Raw genomic sequence first — 16,711 nt, 5'->3', positions numbered from 1 at the left:
TACCCATATGCACGCAAAATATACCTCGCAACGATCAAGCGGCATATGGATACTCGATGCAGCGACGTTTTACAGAGACGTTCGTCGTCAATGAAAAACGCCAAAACCACACCGTAAAAGACGACTTGCTTAAATCGCGACGTTATTGATTGCATGAAAACAATTAACTGCTTACTCCTCGCTCTCAAGTCCCATGTCCATCAGCGCGTGCGCGAGCACCTGCCATCCACGTTTCCGATTGTCTCATCAATACAAATTCAATCCGAGCATCCGATTTTTTTTTCTCCACTACGGATGATTGAGGAGGATGATGAGCGTGGAGACGACAGAGAAGATGGTGAGGAAGACCATGGAGAAGCGGTCAATGACCATGGCAGCGAACATCCAGTCGTGGATCTCTTCGTCCTCGATGTCCTTCACCTTGTAGCGCTCGGTGAGGAAGCGGAGCTCGCGAATGATCGTGTCGAGCTGGAAGAACAAGGAAGAAAAAAAAAAAAAATGCGAGAGAAATTCACGTGAAAGTTACGAGTAACCCTGAACGTTGAGGGCACCAAACAGGAAGTTCCATGATGGGATGGGATCTCCCCTCACAAAAGGCTTTCATCTATGATCTCCCACTTCAGAGTGATATCGAAGTGTGTTTGTTCTTATGCATTTTGTGTTGACGAGTAGTGACTCTTTCCCCTTATGAATATTGCAATGCAGGGTAGGCCCTACTACTTTCGTCTTCCATGTACTGCAATGTTTAGGCCCTACCCCTTTTGAAATTTTAACGGGATGTGACATACATTTTTGAAATGAAGAGAGTACATCATTTTCTCTTTCGTATTGATCTGTTTCCATTTACACTAGTCAAATAATGACCACTTTATCGAATTATTCATTCATTGCTGGTCACTCTGAGGAAAATACAGCGAAATACGACGTGTTAAAACGTAGGTTGCTTCATAGTACCCCGTGCATTTAATCATGTGATTGTATGTATTCAGGTCCCCGGGAAGAACTATACCTGTCCACTTATACTTCGTGTATGTGTCATCGTTTTTAACTGTTATGATTGTAATGTATTCAGGGCCCCCAGGAAGAACAATACCTGCCTACTGATTAGCTACCTTAAAATAAGAATGACTAGATAAATATACAGATAGATATATGAATAAATAAATAGATAGATATACAGATAAATAAATAAATAAAATAAGACCCCCCTCCAGAAAAAAGAAAACATAAAAAACTAACCACCACCTGACACGTTTTAGTTAGAGACCAACCTGAAGGAGAAAGTTATTGGGATGTTAGTTTTGAAATGGGCAACCTATCCATTAATTCATGCTTTGCCGCTGCTTTCAACAATGTTACCTTCCGTGACTTCATGATTTAAGTGAATAATGAACAATCAATACTTACGTGATGCTATAGAATAAAATGAGAAATGTACAAATTCGAATACCTTGATATGCGTTCACGTGGTACCCTTTACATTTCTTGATAGATTAGTGTCTATTCTCACGGACCATTAGTAATCATTTTGTTCTTCTGTTGTTTACGAATTTGAGTAGAACAAGAGATTGTATATCGTGTCCATGTTTTGTCGCTAAACAATATTGATTGATTCACAGCTTTCCCAGCGGCAAGAGCACTTGGGAAAAAATATCCACACTTCACAGGGATTGACGTAAATGCCTTTTAAGTCATTAATAAAACGAGAACACTGCCATCTGCACCCTAGGAAGAAACAATTAGAAAACACCTTGAAAAGAAGAGATGTTCTAGCATTTGCTCGGACCAGCGTTACATTATTCATAAATCGGTGAATCAAGACAAAGCGCTCTTCCTGAAGAAGAAAACATCCTCTCGCAATTTTAGGGTGAACAAGATATAATTATGTTGTGGATTTGTTTTCTTTTGATGCACATCAATGTCTAACAATTGAATAATGAAGGTGAGATCATCTACTTAAATCGGAAAGACAACTAATTGAGCAGTGTGATTTCACGATTTTGATCAATCACAACTCATTTCCGTGTATGTACCAGTGTTCACCAAAGTAACACATAACATGATATATCACTGCAATAGCTCTAGTGTGATGACATGAGAAATTAAATCAAACCAAATAGTTGAAGCACAGAAAGTTAAACATTACAAAGGTATATCAGATTAAAATACGAAACAAAGAAAGGAGATGGATGAAGAAGGTATCGAGGGTTAAAAGAAAGTGAAATGAGATTAATGTAGCATTTTAGAGTTGCAATGACAAAGAAACATAAAAAAAAACGTCCGCGGGCAAAAATGTCTGCTTCGTGCAAGTGTACAGACGCATACTCGTGATCGAAAAATATACCAAACGATCAAGGCACCAAGGTACAGTAAGAACCACATGCATGTCCAAACTCCGATCAATTAGTAGAAAAACAATCATTAAAAACCAGGAAAATTCATTCAAACATGAGTGCACACGAAGTATTTCATGATACGCCAGTGATGCATGCCAATGTAATGTTCGTCATGACAGGACTAACAATTATGTTCACGCCATGCCTTATTTTTATTCCAATCACTAAAATCAATTCACACGTCTGTATCAATAATGGGGCAGTTACCTCAGAGAAAGCTTTGTTGATATTATCAACACATTAAGCTGAAGGAATATTGAAAATAGTGACAGCGTTTTAAAAGTCACAACCCGGCACGATTACCTTAAAATAGTCGATTTCGTTGTAAGATTATGACGTCACTCACAGTGTGTATGCACTTTGGGCTGTACATGGAGGTCACTGTTTTATATAATATCTAGGGCATATAGTACGTCCGGGCGTATGTTCCGCTAGGGAAAGAGTCTACTCCAGATACGGAGTAAAAATTCAGAATAAATCATATTTATTCGTTGTGTACACAAAAGAAAGTATAATTCCCCAAGAGATGTCAAAGTAACTTGACAAAAAATGGTTGCTTTTGATGCTTGGTGGTATAAAATCCCGTGTTAGATGATTCAGGATATTTTGACTGATGATTCATTGAACTTTTTGTACCGCTACATTTAGGTAATATCACCGTCACCCAACTGATCTGTTCCATTTTACTGCTTTCATTCATCTATGCTGACTGGATTTATGAGGTAATCTACTAGTAATCTGCAACTTGTGAATATCGTGGGATTGAAAAAGAAAATCCAGACCTGAGATCGAAGAAACGAAGATGAAAGGCAGATAAGAACAAAAGAAGTTACATAATTGACAAATCTATGACATGTTAGAGTTAAGATCGGGAGTGGGTGTAGTGCAGTATACCTATATATTACTGATTCTAAGTCGTATGAGCTATCTTTATGGTGGTATAATGGAGGTGATCATGGTGTGGAGGTACGTGATGGTGATTGGAATGAAAACAAAGGGGTGCTGATGACGTCATTCTGGTTGTCTGTGCTATCTTACCTCTGGCGTTTTTTCCTCTTTGCATGCTTTGTGATCCAACATCATAGGCTCACTTTCCTCGTGCGCATAATTAGCATACTTGATCCCTATCGTCTTGGCGTCATTTAAATACGTTCCCTGGAAAATTATCAAACCAAAACCATACCGTTTGATTGCGGAATGGATCACGCAGAAACACGAGATAAATGTAATGAGAAAATGGTAACGATATTTTTCTTTTTTTCTCGTCATAAATTTATTAGTGAGTTATATCTCTTTTCAAATCATTTTCCCGATTACATCACCGATAGTAAAAACTGACTTTGTCGATATGAATTACGTCGCTATTTTTATCGCACATAATCGGCACATAGTGTACATTTTCATCTTATAAATCATTATGTTTGGCACATTCTATTCACCAAGATTTGGGTACACAAAAGAATGGCATGGTCTGCTGAACTGTTAATACAGAAAATTTAGTTCTTTAGTCATTTTCATATTGGTAGGTTTCTTCGGGTGATCAACAATGAGTTCCATCACAAACCGCAAAACCTTTCCTACCAACAGAATGTCGAAAATTATTTTGGACGTATATAAATTAAAATTGGCAATTTCTATGAGGAAACAGGAATTGATGCATTTTTTTTAATAACACACGATTTGATAATTTTCCTCTTAGTGGGAACTCGTGATTCAGGAATATGCAACAAGCAGAATAAGTGGTTTAATCATTAAGGACGGTGTGTGGCATGCTATGCTAGCGTCGGAGTTATGGTGCAAATCCAAAACGCGTTTATGTTGGCTTTCATAAATAAGGTCAAATCGGACGAACAGAACAATGATAGATGCTTTATCGAAATTGCACAAAACATAAGAAAGCTGTTGGGTATTTAAGATTAAGACATAGAATTGCTATGAAAAAAAAAGTGATAGTCGTTACAACCACACTCGCACATTGAAGGAGGCGGTGAAGTCATTAACCCATAAGTGGCCCATCACTGACGTGTAAGGAAATCTTTACTAAACTTTCTCTTTTTAATGAAATCAATAAGAATAAGTAATCATTCGTATCAAATAGATGTGGTCAGGTGATAACCCATGTAGCAGCAAAGACGTTTATTGTGAAAAGGATTTTCATGAAATTGTTGACCCCCAACAAAAAAAAAAAAAGAAAGAAGGGAACACTATCTTGATAATGCAATAGTTTTGTGTGTAAACCAATAGGAGAGTTGATGACATCATTGCACCCAATGATGTGTGTGGTTGCGACCAATATGAATAGTAAAAAAAAAAATGAAATGTTAAAATTGTACATATCATGTATTTCAAGTCCAAAAATGATAAAACTTTGAAAGTTCTGTTCGTCTGGTTTTCCTCTATTCATTGAAGTCAACTGACGTGGAATTGCACTTTAAAACTTTTGACTATAATTTGGACTTAAAGTCCGACCTGCCATGAATTAGCATGGACATAAGTTGCAAGATCACTGTGATTTCACAGGAGTGAGACAACATGCTCAACATATGATACTTTTAAAAAGGATTAAGAGGATCGGATTTCCTTGAAGCGGATTAAGTTAAATCCAGTCCTCTTTTCTTATCGCTGAAAGCATCGAAACTTGAATTGCGTACCTCATGTGTTTTAGATTTTAAAAAAATGGTCATTTGGTAGAAAAAAATGGTAGTTTGGAATTCAACAACTTAGAAATCCAACACAAACTTAGTTTGCCTTTGAGAGCCACCATCCACTGATTTAATACATGGCATACACAGTTCACACGAGCAATGGATTAGGGTAAATTTGACTATGCGAAAGCGTTCAAACATAATATTAGCTGGTATTTACCGAAATGAACGAGGAAATAAAACATAATGAAATGAATATTGAATTGGACTGGGCGTTCATGCATCTTATGAAAATAATGTGAAGTGCTGTTTCAATGTTTTGAAGAATATGCTTTGCATTTTGTACACTATCAGATACGAATAAAATCGTTTTCTGTCGAAATTGTTGTCAAATATGACGCCAATTTCGATAGTGAACTTTCTCTTTGTGTATAGGGAAAATTGATCACAAGGAGGAAGCATCATAAACTAACATGAAGTTGTTAGAAATATACTGAAAACGGTAATAAGTTTTATCTATCAGGAAAGCCTTTGAATGAATAGTCATGAATAACCCCTCTAAATTGTGAGCGTTTTTACAACAAAATGTCGTTTAATACGTGAGCAATGGCACCAAGATGTATTAGATGGCGTAGTGAGTTGGAAAAAAAATGTGTACAGGATTAATTTCGATCGGGTGATTCCACTTCATAGCGGGGGTGACCAAGGACTCGAGGGTTAAGCACTAAATCGGATTCAGAGACTAACCTGTGGCACCATTCCATTGCTGCCGACCTTCCTCTTCGGCGAACGGTCCATCAGTTGTATTTCGGTGGTGGCAAAAGAGGGCGTGGCGGAATCGGCTCGAGGTTTCTTCTGGCAGGGCGACCATTCTCTTCCGGGTCGCTTCATGTACAGTAGCCATGGTAACCACTCAAGGAGAAGGCTTCGTTGCTAAAACGACGATGATGCGGAAGAAAAAAAAAAATGTGTAAGACAATAATCACGTTGAGAAAAGTACACGCTGTACAATTTCACTATTGTTGTACGTATAACGTCATTACCCCAAATAATAATAATAATAATTTACATTATAAAAAGAAGACAATCATATCGGTATCATAATCTCAATAGGAAACATGTGCTTAAAAGCGTTCTTAACGGATCTTTCCAAATAAAAAACCCAACTTATTGCTAACCAATATTAGACATAGCAGTGGTACCTGTATAGTAGTCGTAGTAGAAGTAATAGTAGTGGTAGTAGCAGTAGTAGTAATAGAAACAGCTGTTATATAAGCGGCATCATAAAAAGCAACGGTTTCTTATATTGTATGCCGTGTATTTAAGAAGATTCAGAAGAAGTGGTTGTAGCAGCGGCAGTAATAGATAATCTATAATAGGTGTAGTATAGTTATATCATTTTATGTAATACTAGTGAAGGCGGTAAGAAGCGTTGAAGTAGTACAAGTAAAAGAAGCAGGTTAAGTAGTATGAAAATGTGCATTCAGGCTGACAGTTGTAACTACATTTATATATCACTCGTTTTGTAGTATAGGTCTATGATTAGTACAAGTGTGGGTAATATTGAAAGTGGTGGAAATTAAGACATTTTAATAGTATGATGCTTTTTAGCTCATGAAACGGAGATGAAAGTACTAAAAGTTGTAGAAATAGTATAAAAGCAGAAGTAAAAATTCGTCCAGTGGTAAGTAAATGATCTCAGTGACGTATGGTTGCACAACGTGAATGATAATAATTTATCATAGTTGATAGCAGCACCATTTTCCGTTGAAGTATCGCTTTAAAAGAAGAAATCCACTCGAAAATTTCATCAATTTCATGAGAAAGAGGAAAAAAATTCCTGTAGAATAGTGCGAAAATGATCAAAATCGGATAAGAAATAAGGAAGTTATGTCATTCTAAAATTTCAAAATTTTGGGGGAAACATCTCTTGACCAGTCGATAAGAATATTCAAATCAGCAATTTCTTAATGTCGTCCTCTCACAATTTCTTATTTATTTCATATACAAAAATGACAAAAATTTCATATTTTAGCTGTACAGATATATAATTTGCCTTAAAACCACCCAAAATATAAAAAAAAAACAAAAAAAATATTAGCTCTGATATATTTTGCATTAGCTAAAAAACCCAAATGTTTTTCAGAATTTAATATTATAAAACTAGAAATGTCGCTATGGCGACTGGTATGCCTCCGCCATAATGCATGATTTTCCTAATAGGTCTAGATAGTGGACAATGGGTAATTACATTTTCACAATATTGGCAAAATATTAAAATGACAAGTTTGTCACAAATGTGTTGAATGTTCAACTTCCTTAACCTAGCTTTAATTGGATGAATAGGAGAGCATGTATTTGGGGATTTAAGGACTCTAACTTGACTTTGACCCATTCATACGTTTATGCATTGAGTAATTTTCAAAGTATGGAGAAAAAGTCCAATTTCTGTATTGAATAGTAAATTGTTACCATTTTCATCTGGCCTGTGACCCTAAAATTCATAATATAATCACTGTCAGGCAGAACATGTATAAATATGTAGTAAGTTTCAAGACAACTTGAGCCACTTCCGAGATATGGAGGAAAAAGTTACTTCAGCACTTTCACTTGACCTTTTGCCTTTGAGGCAAAAAAAGAAAAAGAAAAAAAAAAACTTTCCAGAGAATCTCTATTAGGTTATGCATGCATACACCAAGTGTAAAAAAAAATCCTGCTGGCATTGCATAAACATGAGGGAAATAGTAAAATTTTAAAGTGTTGCCCTTGACCTTTGACCCCCTGACCTTCGACCCATGAACCCTAAATTGTCTAGATAATCACTGCCAGTCAGGACATGTATATATACTATGTTCCATGAAGATACCTTGAACAATTTCCAAGGTACGGAGAAAAAAAGTGAAGTTTTAATATTTCTACTTGACCTTTTGACCTTTGACGGACGGACGGACGGACAACCCGAAAACATAACGCCTCCGGCACCACTTCGTGGCGGAGGCATAAAAAAAAAATTGTGAGGGCATGACATCATCAATTCGCTAATTTGAATATTCATAAGGGCTGGCCAAGAAATGTCTTCCGAAAAAAACGTAAAATTTCAAAATGTCATATCTTCCTTGTTTCTTATTCGATTTTTGTCATTAAGTTTTTGTAACGTTCTGTCGGAATGTTTTTTCTTTCTTTTGGAGTTTATTCATTTTTCGGGTGGATTTCATTATTTAGCCACAGCAGTGAAAACTACTACTACTTTTACTACGTTTTACTACTAATACTACTACCACGACGACTACTACTCTTACTACTTCTTCACACTCTGATAAAAAAAAAATCATCTAGAAAGTGATTTAGATAGTATGATATCATGTTAATACTTTCACGACTTCATTGACCATTATAGCAGAAGTAATGAATAAGTGAAGAAAGCAAATACCACCACTGTACTTCTACAACTACTGACATTATTTATACAGGTTCTTCCTACCACCGCCACGAGATTGATACTATTATTCGAATGGTTGTGCAGTAAAAAAAAGTCTTAGTAAATAGTAATTTCTTAGTAAATAGCCATGCAACATCCAAACTTTAGAAGAGAACGAAGAGTAAATTTCTAACTGAGAAAAAGATATTCATCATTTTATTTGAGTATTAATATCAGTAATCGAAGAGATCATGTTTGACATATTACTTTCTTTGCCTTCCATTAATCCATGATTTGCATTTTACTCGACACCTACTGCTAGCTCTCCCTTTTGACTTGGGGCTAACTAGTGCAACATTTTCCAGCCATGTAAGCCCATTTAGTTAGTTTCAAACGATATTACATAATCAATATCGTGTCTCACGTTGTAGATTAGTTGTCTTTATGAAAATGTGACTGTAATTTTAGAACGTGTTATTCACTCCGTGTCCATTACAACAGTAAGCATCAACAGCAATAAAAGTAATGAGTTGGGGATAAGACTAGAAAAGAACACTGAAGTTTTCGTTCATGGTTAGGTCGAAGTGAGTATTTGGTGGATATGAACACAATGCATGACAACAGAATGAAGACAATGAATAGGAATCGGGAGAGTGGCTGGAAAAACGGGAATGGAATGATGGCTGGTATAGGTTTAACACAAACCAAACTTTTGATGTTAAAGCGTTGCCAATTGTGAACACAAGACTTTTTTTTTGTATATCAAAGCATTGTCAATTATGCGGATGGGGATTTTTAAAAGAAATTTAGCTTGGAAATGAAGGCAGCTCACAAAACGAAAGGAAAAATTAAGTGTCAAAGCATGTGGTATGAAACTGAGTCAGATGGGCGACGACAGATATCCGACATTAATGAAAAGGGAAGGATCACATTCCTGAAAGCTGTTAGTCAAAAAAAAAAAAAAGTAAAAGAGACATAAGAAAAAGGAAAAAAACGAAATCTTGATCATTGGAAGGGCAAAAGCACACTTTGAATGTCAAGGCAATCTTATATTAGCTGATAGGACACACAATGTATTATGCAGGATAGTTGAGAAATACTTCACCGTACAATCATGAAAATTGTCAAACAAACGCGCACAGGTCTTCATAAAAATAAATTTTGTTATTGAAAATGAGCTTAATGACTGGTGTGCGTGTAACAGTAATTGCATACTATAGGTGATTTCCGATAGAAATAATGTCAAAGACTGCATTATTTTTCCACCCTTCGGTTTCATTGGAATGTCAGTGAGTTCACTGAGGCGAACCAAATCTGAATGTTCATCATTGAAGAAACTCATGACTCACAACCCTTGAAGTTAAAAGTGTGTTTTGATCAACGATATGAGACGGAAATGCGCCGAATGATCGGTGTTGGATAGAAAAGAAGGAAATGAACATTATAGTGTATACCATACGTGATGCAATAGGTGCATGACACGAGCTAGACACCCACGAATCAAACAGCCCACGAGTCATACGAGTCATGCAACCCACGAGCCAGACAATAGATGAACGAGTGTCCACGAGCTAGGCACCAGTCCTTATATTTGCCTACTGTCGAGCTCGTGGGCCTGTTTCAGTCGGTGTCTAGCTCGTGGGCTGTGTGACTCGTAGATGTTTGGCTCGTGAAACTTCTTCTTCTTTTCAATGTCTGGCTCGTGGGCCGTGTACCTCGTAGGTGTCTAGCTCTCGGGGCGTATAACTCAAGGGTGCACGTCTACCTCGTGGGATGACCCCAGTTCAGTGACTTTGATACAAAACAAAATGCAAATGACAGTCCCGCATGTTTCGTATTTCTCGACAATTTCAGCTATCTGACTCATAAGGCACATAAATATCTCAAATCGTGGTCTACTTGCATAAAATAAGGTATAGACAAATCTCCAAATTTATGTGTCGAAGTGATGCACATTAATATTTACTCTATAAATGAATGAATGAATAAATGAATGAATAAAGAAGGACCTTATAAATTGTATATATATTTTATGGTCGCATATGCGTCATATTCAAATTGTATATGGGTCAACTATGTATGTTTATGAAAAGGTATTCACACAAAAGAATCACACACATAATATGTATATACATACATATGTTTATATCTATATAAATATATATATACATAATATGTATATCAGCACGTATATTGTGTTCAACAATGGACCAGGAATATTTCTCACAATTATCGAAGATGTGACACAAGTCATGCATTAGGAAATACGCCAGGGCATAAATTCCCGATAGTTCTCTCAAGAACACAATTAGATAATTGATCTTGATGCTTGTTTTTATAACGTCTTTTATCACGTCACAACACAGATGATTAAAGATGGAGAAAAATTGCTCAGGTTGTGCCGATTGTGGTAGTAATATGATTTAGATTTATTTCAACCGTGAAACGTAAAAGGCAGTGAGTAACTTATAAAATGAAGGATTTTTTTTTTTGTGTGTGTGTGTGTAAATAAGTTCCCATGACATACTTCATCCCACACACACCAGAGGACACATGACAATATTATTAGTTATTTCTTTAAAAGTTTGACATATTGGACCATTTTCGCATCACGAGACTAAATCGAACACTTTGCTAGAGCAGTGATGGATGAAGCCACTCAACACTGTCCGATCCAGGGCAGACGTACGGGGCATGGCATGAAATCATGATGTGAGTAGATGAGTGTTGTTGGTTTGGTGTGATTTTCTTACCCATTTAGCCATCACGTGCGTTTCAGGATGGCGATGGTGCAGATTGAGCGTTAGCACAGTACTGAGTACGGAAAGAGCGACCATAGCTAGTGTAGAGGTGAAGTACTTGGCTGCAAAGTCACCAGATTCGTGGTCGATTAAACAAAGGTAATGAGCGAGCGAAAGAAAATCAGGATTGACGAGCAGATGATGATGATGATGATGATGATGATGATGGAGATGATGATGATGATGATGATGATGACATGCATGAACAAGAAACGAAGTGGTACAAAGTGTGCAAAGGATATGAAATAAGAAAAAAAAAAACAGTAATGGATGCAAAATAAAGGTCAAGATGATCAAAGTACAGGCGAGTTCGTAGTTACTTTTGCTCATGGACAGGAAACGGTACCTTGATTATAAAAACCGAGATTAAAGTATTAGTGAAACACAGTGAGTTGGTCCAATCTGTGTTCGAAAATCTTCGGCAAATTGGGGCAATTTGTGACACGAGCGAACTACGAACTTGCCTGTAAGGTAGGGTTTCTCACGGGCAAAGTCCAATGTCAGTCATATCACCACAAACATTTTCCTTTCATCCCTGCTCATGCCAAACATTGTCACTCTGACCACTTCCCATCAAACCTGCACACGTTAAATTGATGTATGCATCGCGTGAAATGCAATTTGGTGCTGGCATAACACTGTTTGACGAACCAGTTACGTTTGACGTGTCATACGTGTAGTGATAACACGTGCAGCTCACGTCACATCTACGTGTTTCTCGAGTGTACGGGAATATTGAACGGTAATGACAAAGGACCACTCTGTTAAAACAAACTGTACAGATATCCATCCACAAAACCACTAGTAGACGGGTGGGGGTTATGACATTGTCAGGCGCAAGCTTTGATGAAACAAAAACGTTGGTGTGGGTCCTTATGTTAAGACATGGACATCACATACAACAGAGACAAGCAAAGACAGATTGCCTAATACACTGGGATACATCTACCATCTTACCCATGGGGACATAATATGTGTGCTTGGATGCCGATAGTGGATATTCAGGGCACACACAGTAAACACTACCGACAGCGCCACCATCAGAAGCACACAATCGAAGTATTTGGCTATAGAAGTGCGACAGAACAAATCAAAAGACGCCAGAAGAAAAACATGATTATTCGTCATACAGAGAAGACCAACAAAGAAATCCACTGGAGTGTGTAATATCTGGCTGAGGGGGTAAGAATTTTCGAAACAAAACGTAATGGAGAGGGATGGAGATCGATATTCCCGCGTCGAAAGTTCGTGTCATCGCCTTGTTTCCAGATATTATGTTACGTGATACAATCGCTGGCAAAGGAAGTGTAATAATATCTTCAGCACTGAACTTTCCTTTCGAATGATCATGAGTTCTACAGTGACACATCGTGAGGTGAATAACATAAAACAACACTAACAGTGAACAAAGTGAGCTGTGAATAAAAGAACTTCTCACATCATTACATTAACAATGACACATCAGAGCACTTGAATGACATATTGACCTTCAACTTTCCTTGTGAATCTTGCCTTTACAAACGTATTCGTGATACATGTCTCTGTTATTCTATTAATGGTCGATTACAAATGACGATTTAACAAATAGTTCAGTCTCATCCCAATAATCATTGACTTGTGTATTCTAGGTTTGCTCATCATGCTGGAATGTGCTGTTCGGATGGCCGCTGATTGGGCCAATCAGAAGTTCATTAATGAAGAGAACATAATTAAGCGAGAACCTCGTATTCCATGACTGTAAAAAACTAGAAGAATTAGACAACCTTAGAGTTTGCAACGTGTCGTAACGAGGTCTGGGCAAGCAAAGGGCACGATCGTATTGCCATCGTTCGGCCAAGTGTAATTCTTCTACATCCGGGATAGAGAGGGAACGTTTGATTGGCTCATTAATATCCTTGCGGTGACTAGTTCAGACGACTTCCGATTGCTAGCAGCATTGGGGAGATATCGCTATATATAATATATATACAGATACACGTACCAGCCAATCATCCGACTGTGTGCTGGTTAATTAAAACTCGGAAGAGATTTTGATAATATTCTTTGTTAAGTCTACTTACAATTTGAGGCCTGTATTAGGGGGTGATCACGTTCTCTATAAAAGAAAACTCAGAACTGCATGAAGCCTTGTCTACCGGTAAGTTGGCAAATTGTAGATATAAAGGACACCGCACGCACGCAGTACATCACGTGCAACCAACTTTGCCCTTTGCTACCCAGACCGAACCTTAACGTTATCTACATTATTTTGCTCCAATGAACTAAATTACCATTTAGCTATTGCTTCTCATCGAAAGAAATGAAACTTGACACAAAAGACGCGGTCCCGTTAGTGATTGCTTACCGATGAGGGGAACGGACATGGAAGTGGCCGGCATGGCTTCGGCGACAAGAAGCATGAAGACCGTCAGGGACAGCAGAATCGTGATGCCTTGAGAGGAGTAAACATAAATAATCGTGATAACATGTGAACTTTCTTCAATTTGTCTCCCTCTACAAATCAAATTTGTGAGATCGCAACTGCTGATCTGTAATTCAACAAAATGTCGCAGAAAAGGAAACACGGGACTCGAACCTGTCGTCTACTGCTTTCCGGGCAGCAACACTACCACCAGGCTATCCCTGGTTGCCGGCAGTGACACGATAAACTTTGAATAATCATTTCAACTGAAATTTTTAATCCAGGCGGAATCCCACGAAATCTATTTAACGTATCCCATTTCTTATTTTTACAATTGAAGGAATCGTCCTGAGCAGTTTCAGAACACTTTATCTGTATAGGATGCAAATATGGAAATTTACTGTACCACATTTGTTTTTAAACTGAAAATACAGCAATCACTCGACTCTATCTTTATTCTCACGAGAATGCTCATCACGACATTCACTCTTCTTAGGCCAAAAATGTACAATTCACAAAGTAAACATGATAAATTTATTATGATGTCAATCGAGAAGAATGTTAAATTCTCACGTTTTCAATTGAAAGTGGAATGCCACTTCATGCTGAGTGTACCTTTAACAAGTAGACTAAAATCATTCAAACAGACTGGAAAGCAGGTTATTGAAGTCCAATGTTTTCATTTTTTTTTCTTTGTACGTATAATGATTTATGCTTGTTTCTTTCTTTATCTCTTGTTTCTGCCGACATTGTAATGATAAAATGTCTGCCGTGATGCTGTGATCAGTATGGAAATAAATTCGATTTATGATCAACGTTGTGGATGATCTACCCAAGATCATGACCTTCTTTTTTTCTCACCAAACGATAACTTTTCGCCACTCTCCACCGGCAAAGTGAAGCCAAGCAGAGCAAGAGACGAGATCACCATGCACGGCACGAGAATGTTTAGCGTGTAGTATAGCGCCCTCCTCCGGATGGTAATGGTGAAGCGAATGTCGACATACGGCGTTGGGCAGCAAGGGTAGTACTGGACTCGCCTTTTGACGGGCATGCCTGTTAGAATAGAGCCCCATTTAGGAATGTACGGCAAGTTACATAATGATGTAATAAACTTTGTCAGCGATTAAATGCACACAAACGATATTGGTGAATAGTAATGGTGTACAGGACCCGGTACAGGATACGACATTAAGTTTCAGCACGTGATTCGTGAGTCCGTGCATTGGTTTGTTCAAACAGTTATACAGTCAGTAATACAGTCATGATTTTACGTATAAGGGAGAGCACAAGCCGCCATGGAAGATTTTGTACAATACAGTACATAATGTCCCAGGCCAAGTCGCGCAGCGACTACAGTCACTGCTCAGGGTGTTGCAGTGAGGATGATGAAGCAAGGATACTTGGAGATGAAAAGAGGGAGAGATAGATAGATAGATAGACAGATAGATAGATAGATATATAGAGAGATAGATATAGAGAGAGATAGATAGTGTATATCATAATGATTCTTACGCTGCTCTCTTATCACACAATTCTGGCCCGAATGATTCATCACCATTACTATCGTCATCATCAACACGCCACCACATCAACAGCACATAATAAGAACAACAGCAGCAACAACTGCAGCTTCCACGAGATATACTGCTCGAGGCGATGTCCAATGTGGATAGAATTACAGCAGTATAGCAACGCACCAATCAGGTTCCACTCTCCGTTCAGCACGAAGTCGGAGGTGTCGTTCAGGGCCGATGCATCGTTCAGAGGGTGGAGGTCGACCGCGTAACCGTCGTAGGTCCACGAGCCGAACTTGATCTCGCAGTGTTGCACATCGAATGGGAAGTAGGTGACGTCGATGGGACACGAGGTTTTGAATAGACCTGGTGGGATCCATTCGCATAGCCCGTCGTCAAAACACGACACTTTAGTGTGGAACGTTGGGTCAAAGCGGGAATCAGCGCTGAAAAAGGCGACAAAACAAAACATGAGAGCAGCAAGAACGATTGAGAGCAATCTTGGAAAAATTATGTCTAGATGAATCAATATCAAGAAGCTTATACAAGCGTCACAAGATACATATTTTGATAGAAAAGGAACTCAAGCATGAAATGCTACTAATACAGATGCCATTGCATCAAAGGATCAATTTCTGCTGAGACATGGATTACAGACAAAAATCGAAAATCATATTCCTGGCCATGCGGTAAAATTTCTGTTGTAGATTACGCGAAAAGAAATGTTATATATTCGGTAGCGTGTATGATTTTCTTTTTGGTATTTAGTATCCGTCAGCAGTCATATTATGAGATAACTGGGAAACAGACATTTTGGCCAGCGGTATTTCGCTCCATCTACCTGCCTGCCTGTCTGTCTTTCTGTCTGTCCGTCTGTATGTCTGTTTCTGTCTCTGTCTATGAAGGCCAACATACACAGTGATCCTGACACCATATATCGTTAGAGTATAGTTTGTTAGTTCAGTAGGCATTGGAGAGAGGTTTGTTGTTTTTGTTTGGAACTTACACGTCCTCACAGGTTTCATCACATAATTATCTATTGCATCCACAGCTCTACGTTTATGCAACAATAGATATTCCTAGACAGGTTCACAGACCGCTGAAAATAAAGTGACTTGAATATCTGCTTCACTAGTTAAAAAAAATCCCAGAAGACCGCTTTGTCAACTTACAAAGAGCCTCTAGGAATGACAAATTACTAGTATAAAGATGAGATCCGAATTCACTAGTCTTGTTTTTTTCCATGGTATGTCGTTTTTATATCTATTTTGTTATTATGCTTATTCTTCTCCTTCTTATCATTATCATTAGTAGTTTTGTAGTAGCATTAGTAGTAGCAGTAGTAGTAGTTATAGTAATAGTATTATCAATGTTACATTTAATATTATTATTGTTATTATAATTATTATTATCATCATCATCATCATCATCATCATCATCATTATTTTCATTATCATTATTATTGGCGTCATCAGCATTATACATAGAGTGAGCAAGCCTCGCACGGACCATGAGACGGTTTAAGATGACCTT

At 37.8% G+C, this 16,711-nt stretch overlaps 1 protein-coding gene across 1 annotated transcript in view; it reads right to left on the bottom strand.

The window, feature by feature from the left end:
* Nucleotides 1-288: 288 nt before the first annotated feature.
* The window catches only part of LOC140230427 (neuronal acetylcholine receptor subunit alpha-7-like), a 95,570-nt gene continuing 79,147 nt past the window's right edge, over nucleotides 289-16,711 (bottom strand). Inside the window, exons 6-12 of the mRNA XM_072310580.1 lie at nucleotides 15,362-15,624; nucleotides 14,523-14,717; nucleotides 13,605-13,691; nucleotides 12,218-12,327; nucleotides 5,789-5,974; nucleotides 3,435-3,551; nucleotides 289-468 (exon numbers count right to left, since the gene is read on the bottom strand). Of these exons, the coding sequence (XP_072166681.1) occupies nucleotides 289-468; nucleotides 3,435-3,551; nucleotides 5,789-5,974; nucleotides 12,218-12,327; nucleotides 13,605-13,691; nucleotides 14,523-14,717; nucleotides 15,362-15,624 (1,138 nt within the window). The remainder of the gene's footprint in view (nucleotides 469-3,434; nucleotides 3,552-5,788; nucleotides 5,975-12,217; nucleotides 12,328-13,604; nucleotides 13,692-14,522; nucleotides 14,718-15,361; nucleotides 15,625-16,711) is intronic.

Source organism: Diadema setosum, chromosome 7, assembly GCF_964275005.1.
Source record: "Diadema setosum chromosome 7, eeDiaSeto1, whole genome shotgun sequence".
NCBI classification, from domain to species: domain Eukaryota; kingdom Metazoa; phylum Echinodermata; class Echinoidea; order Diadematoida; family Diadematidae; genus Diadema; species Diadema setosum.
This window is presented reverse-complemented; position numbering and strand designations above follow the sequence as displayed.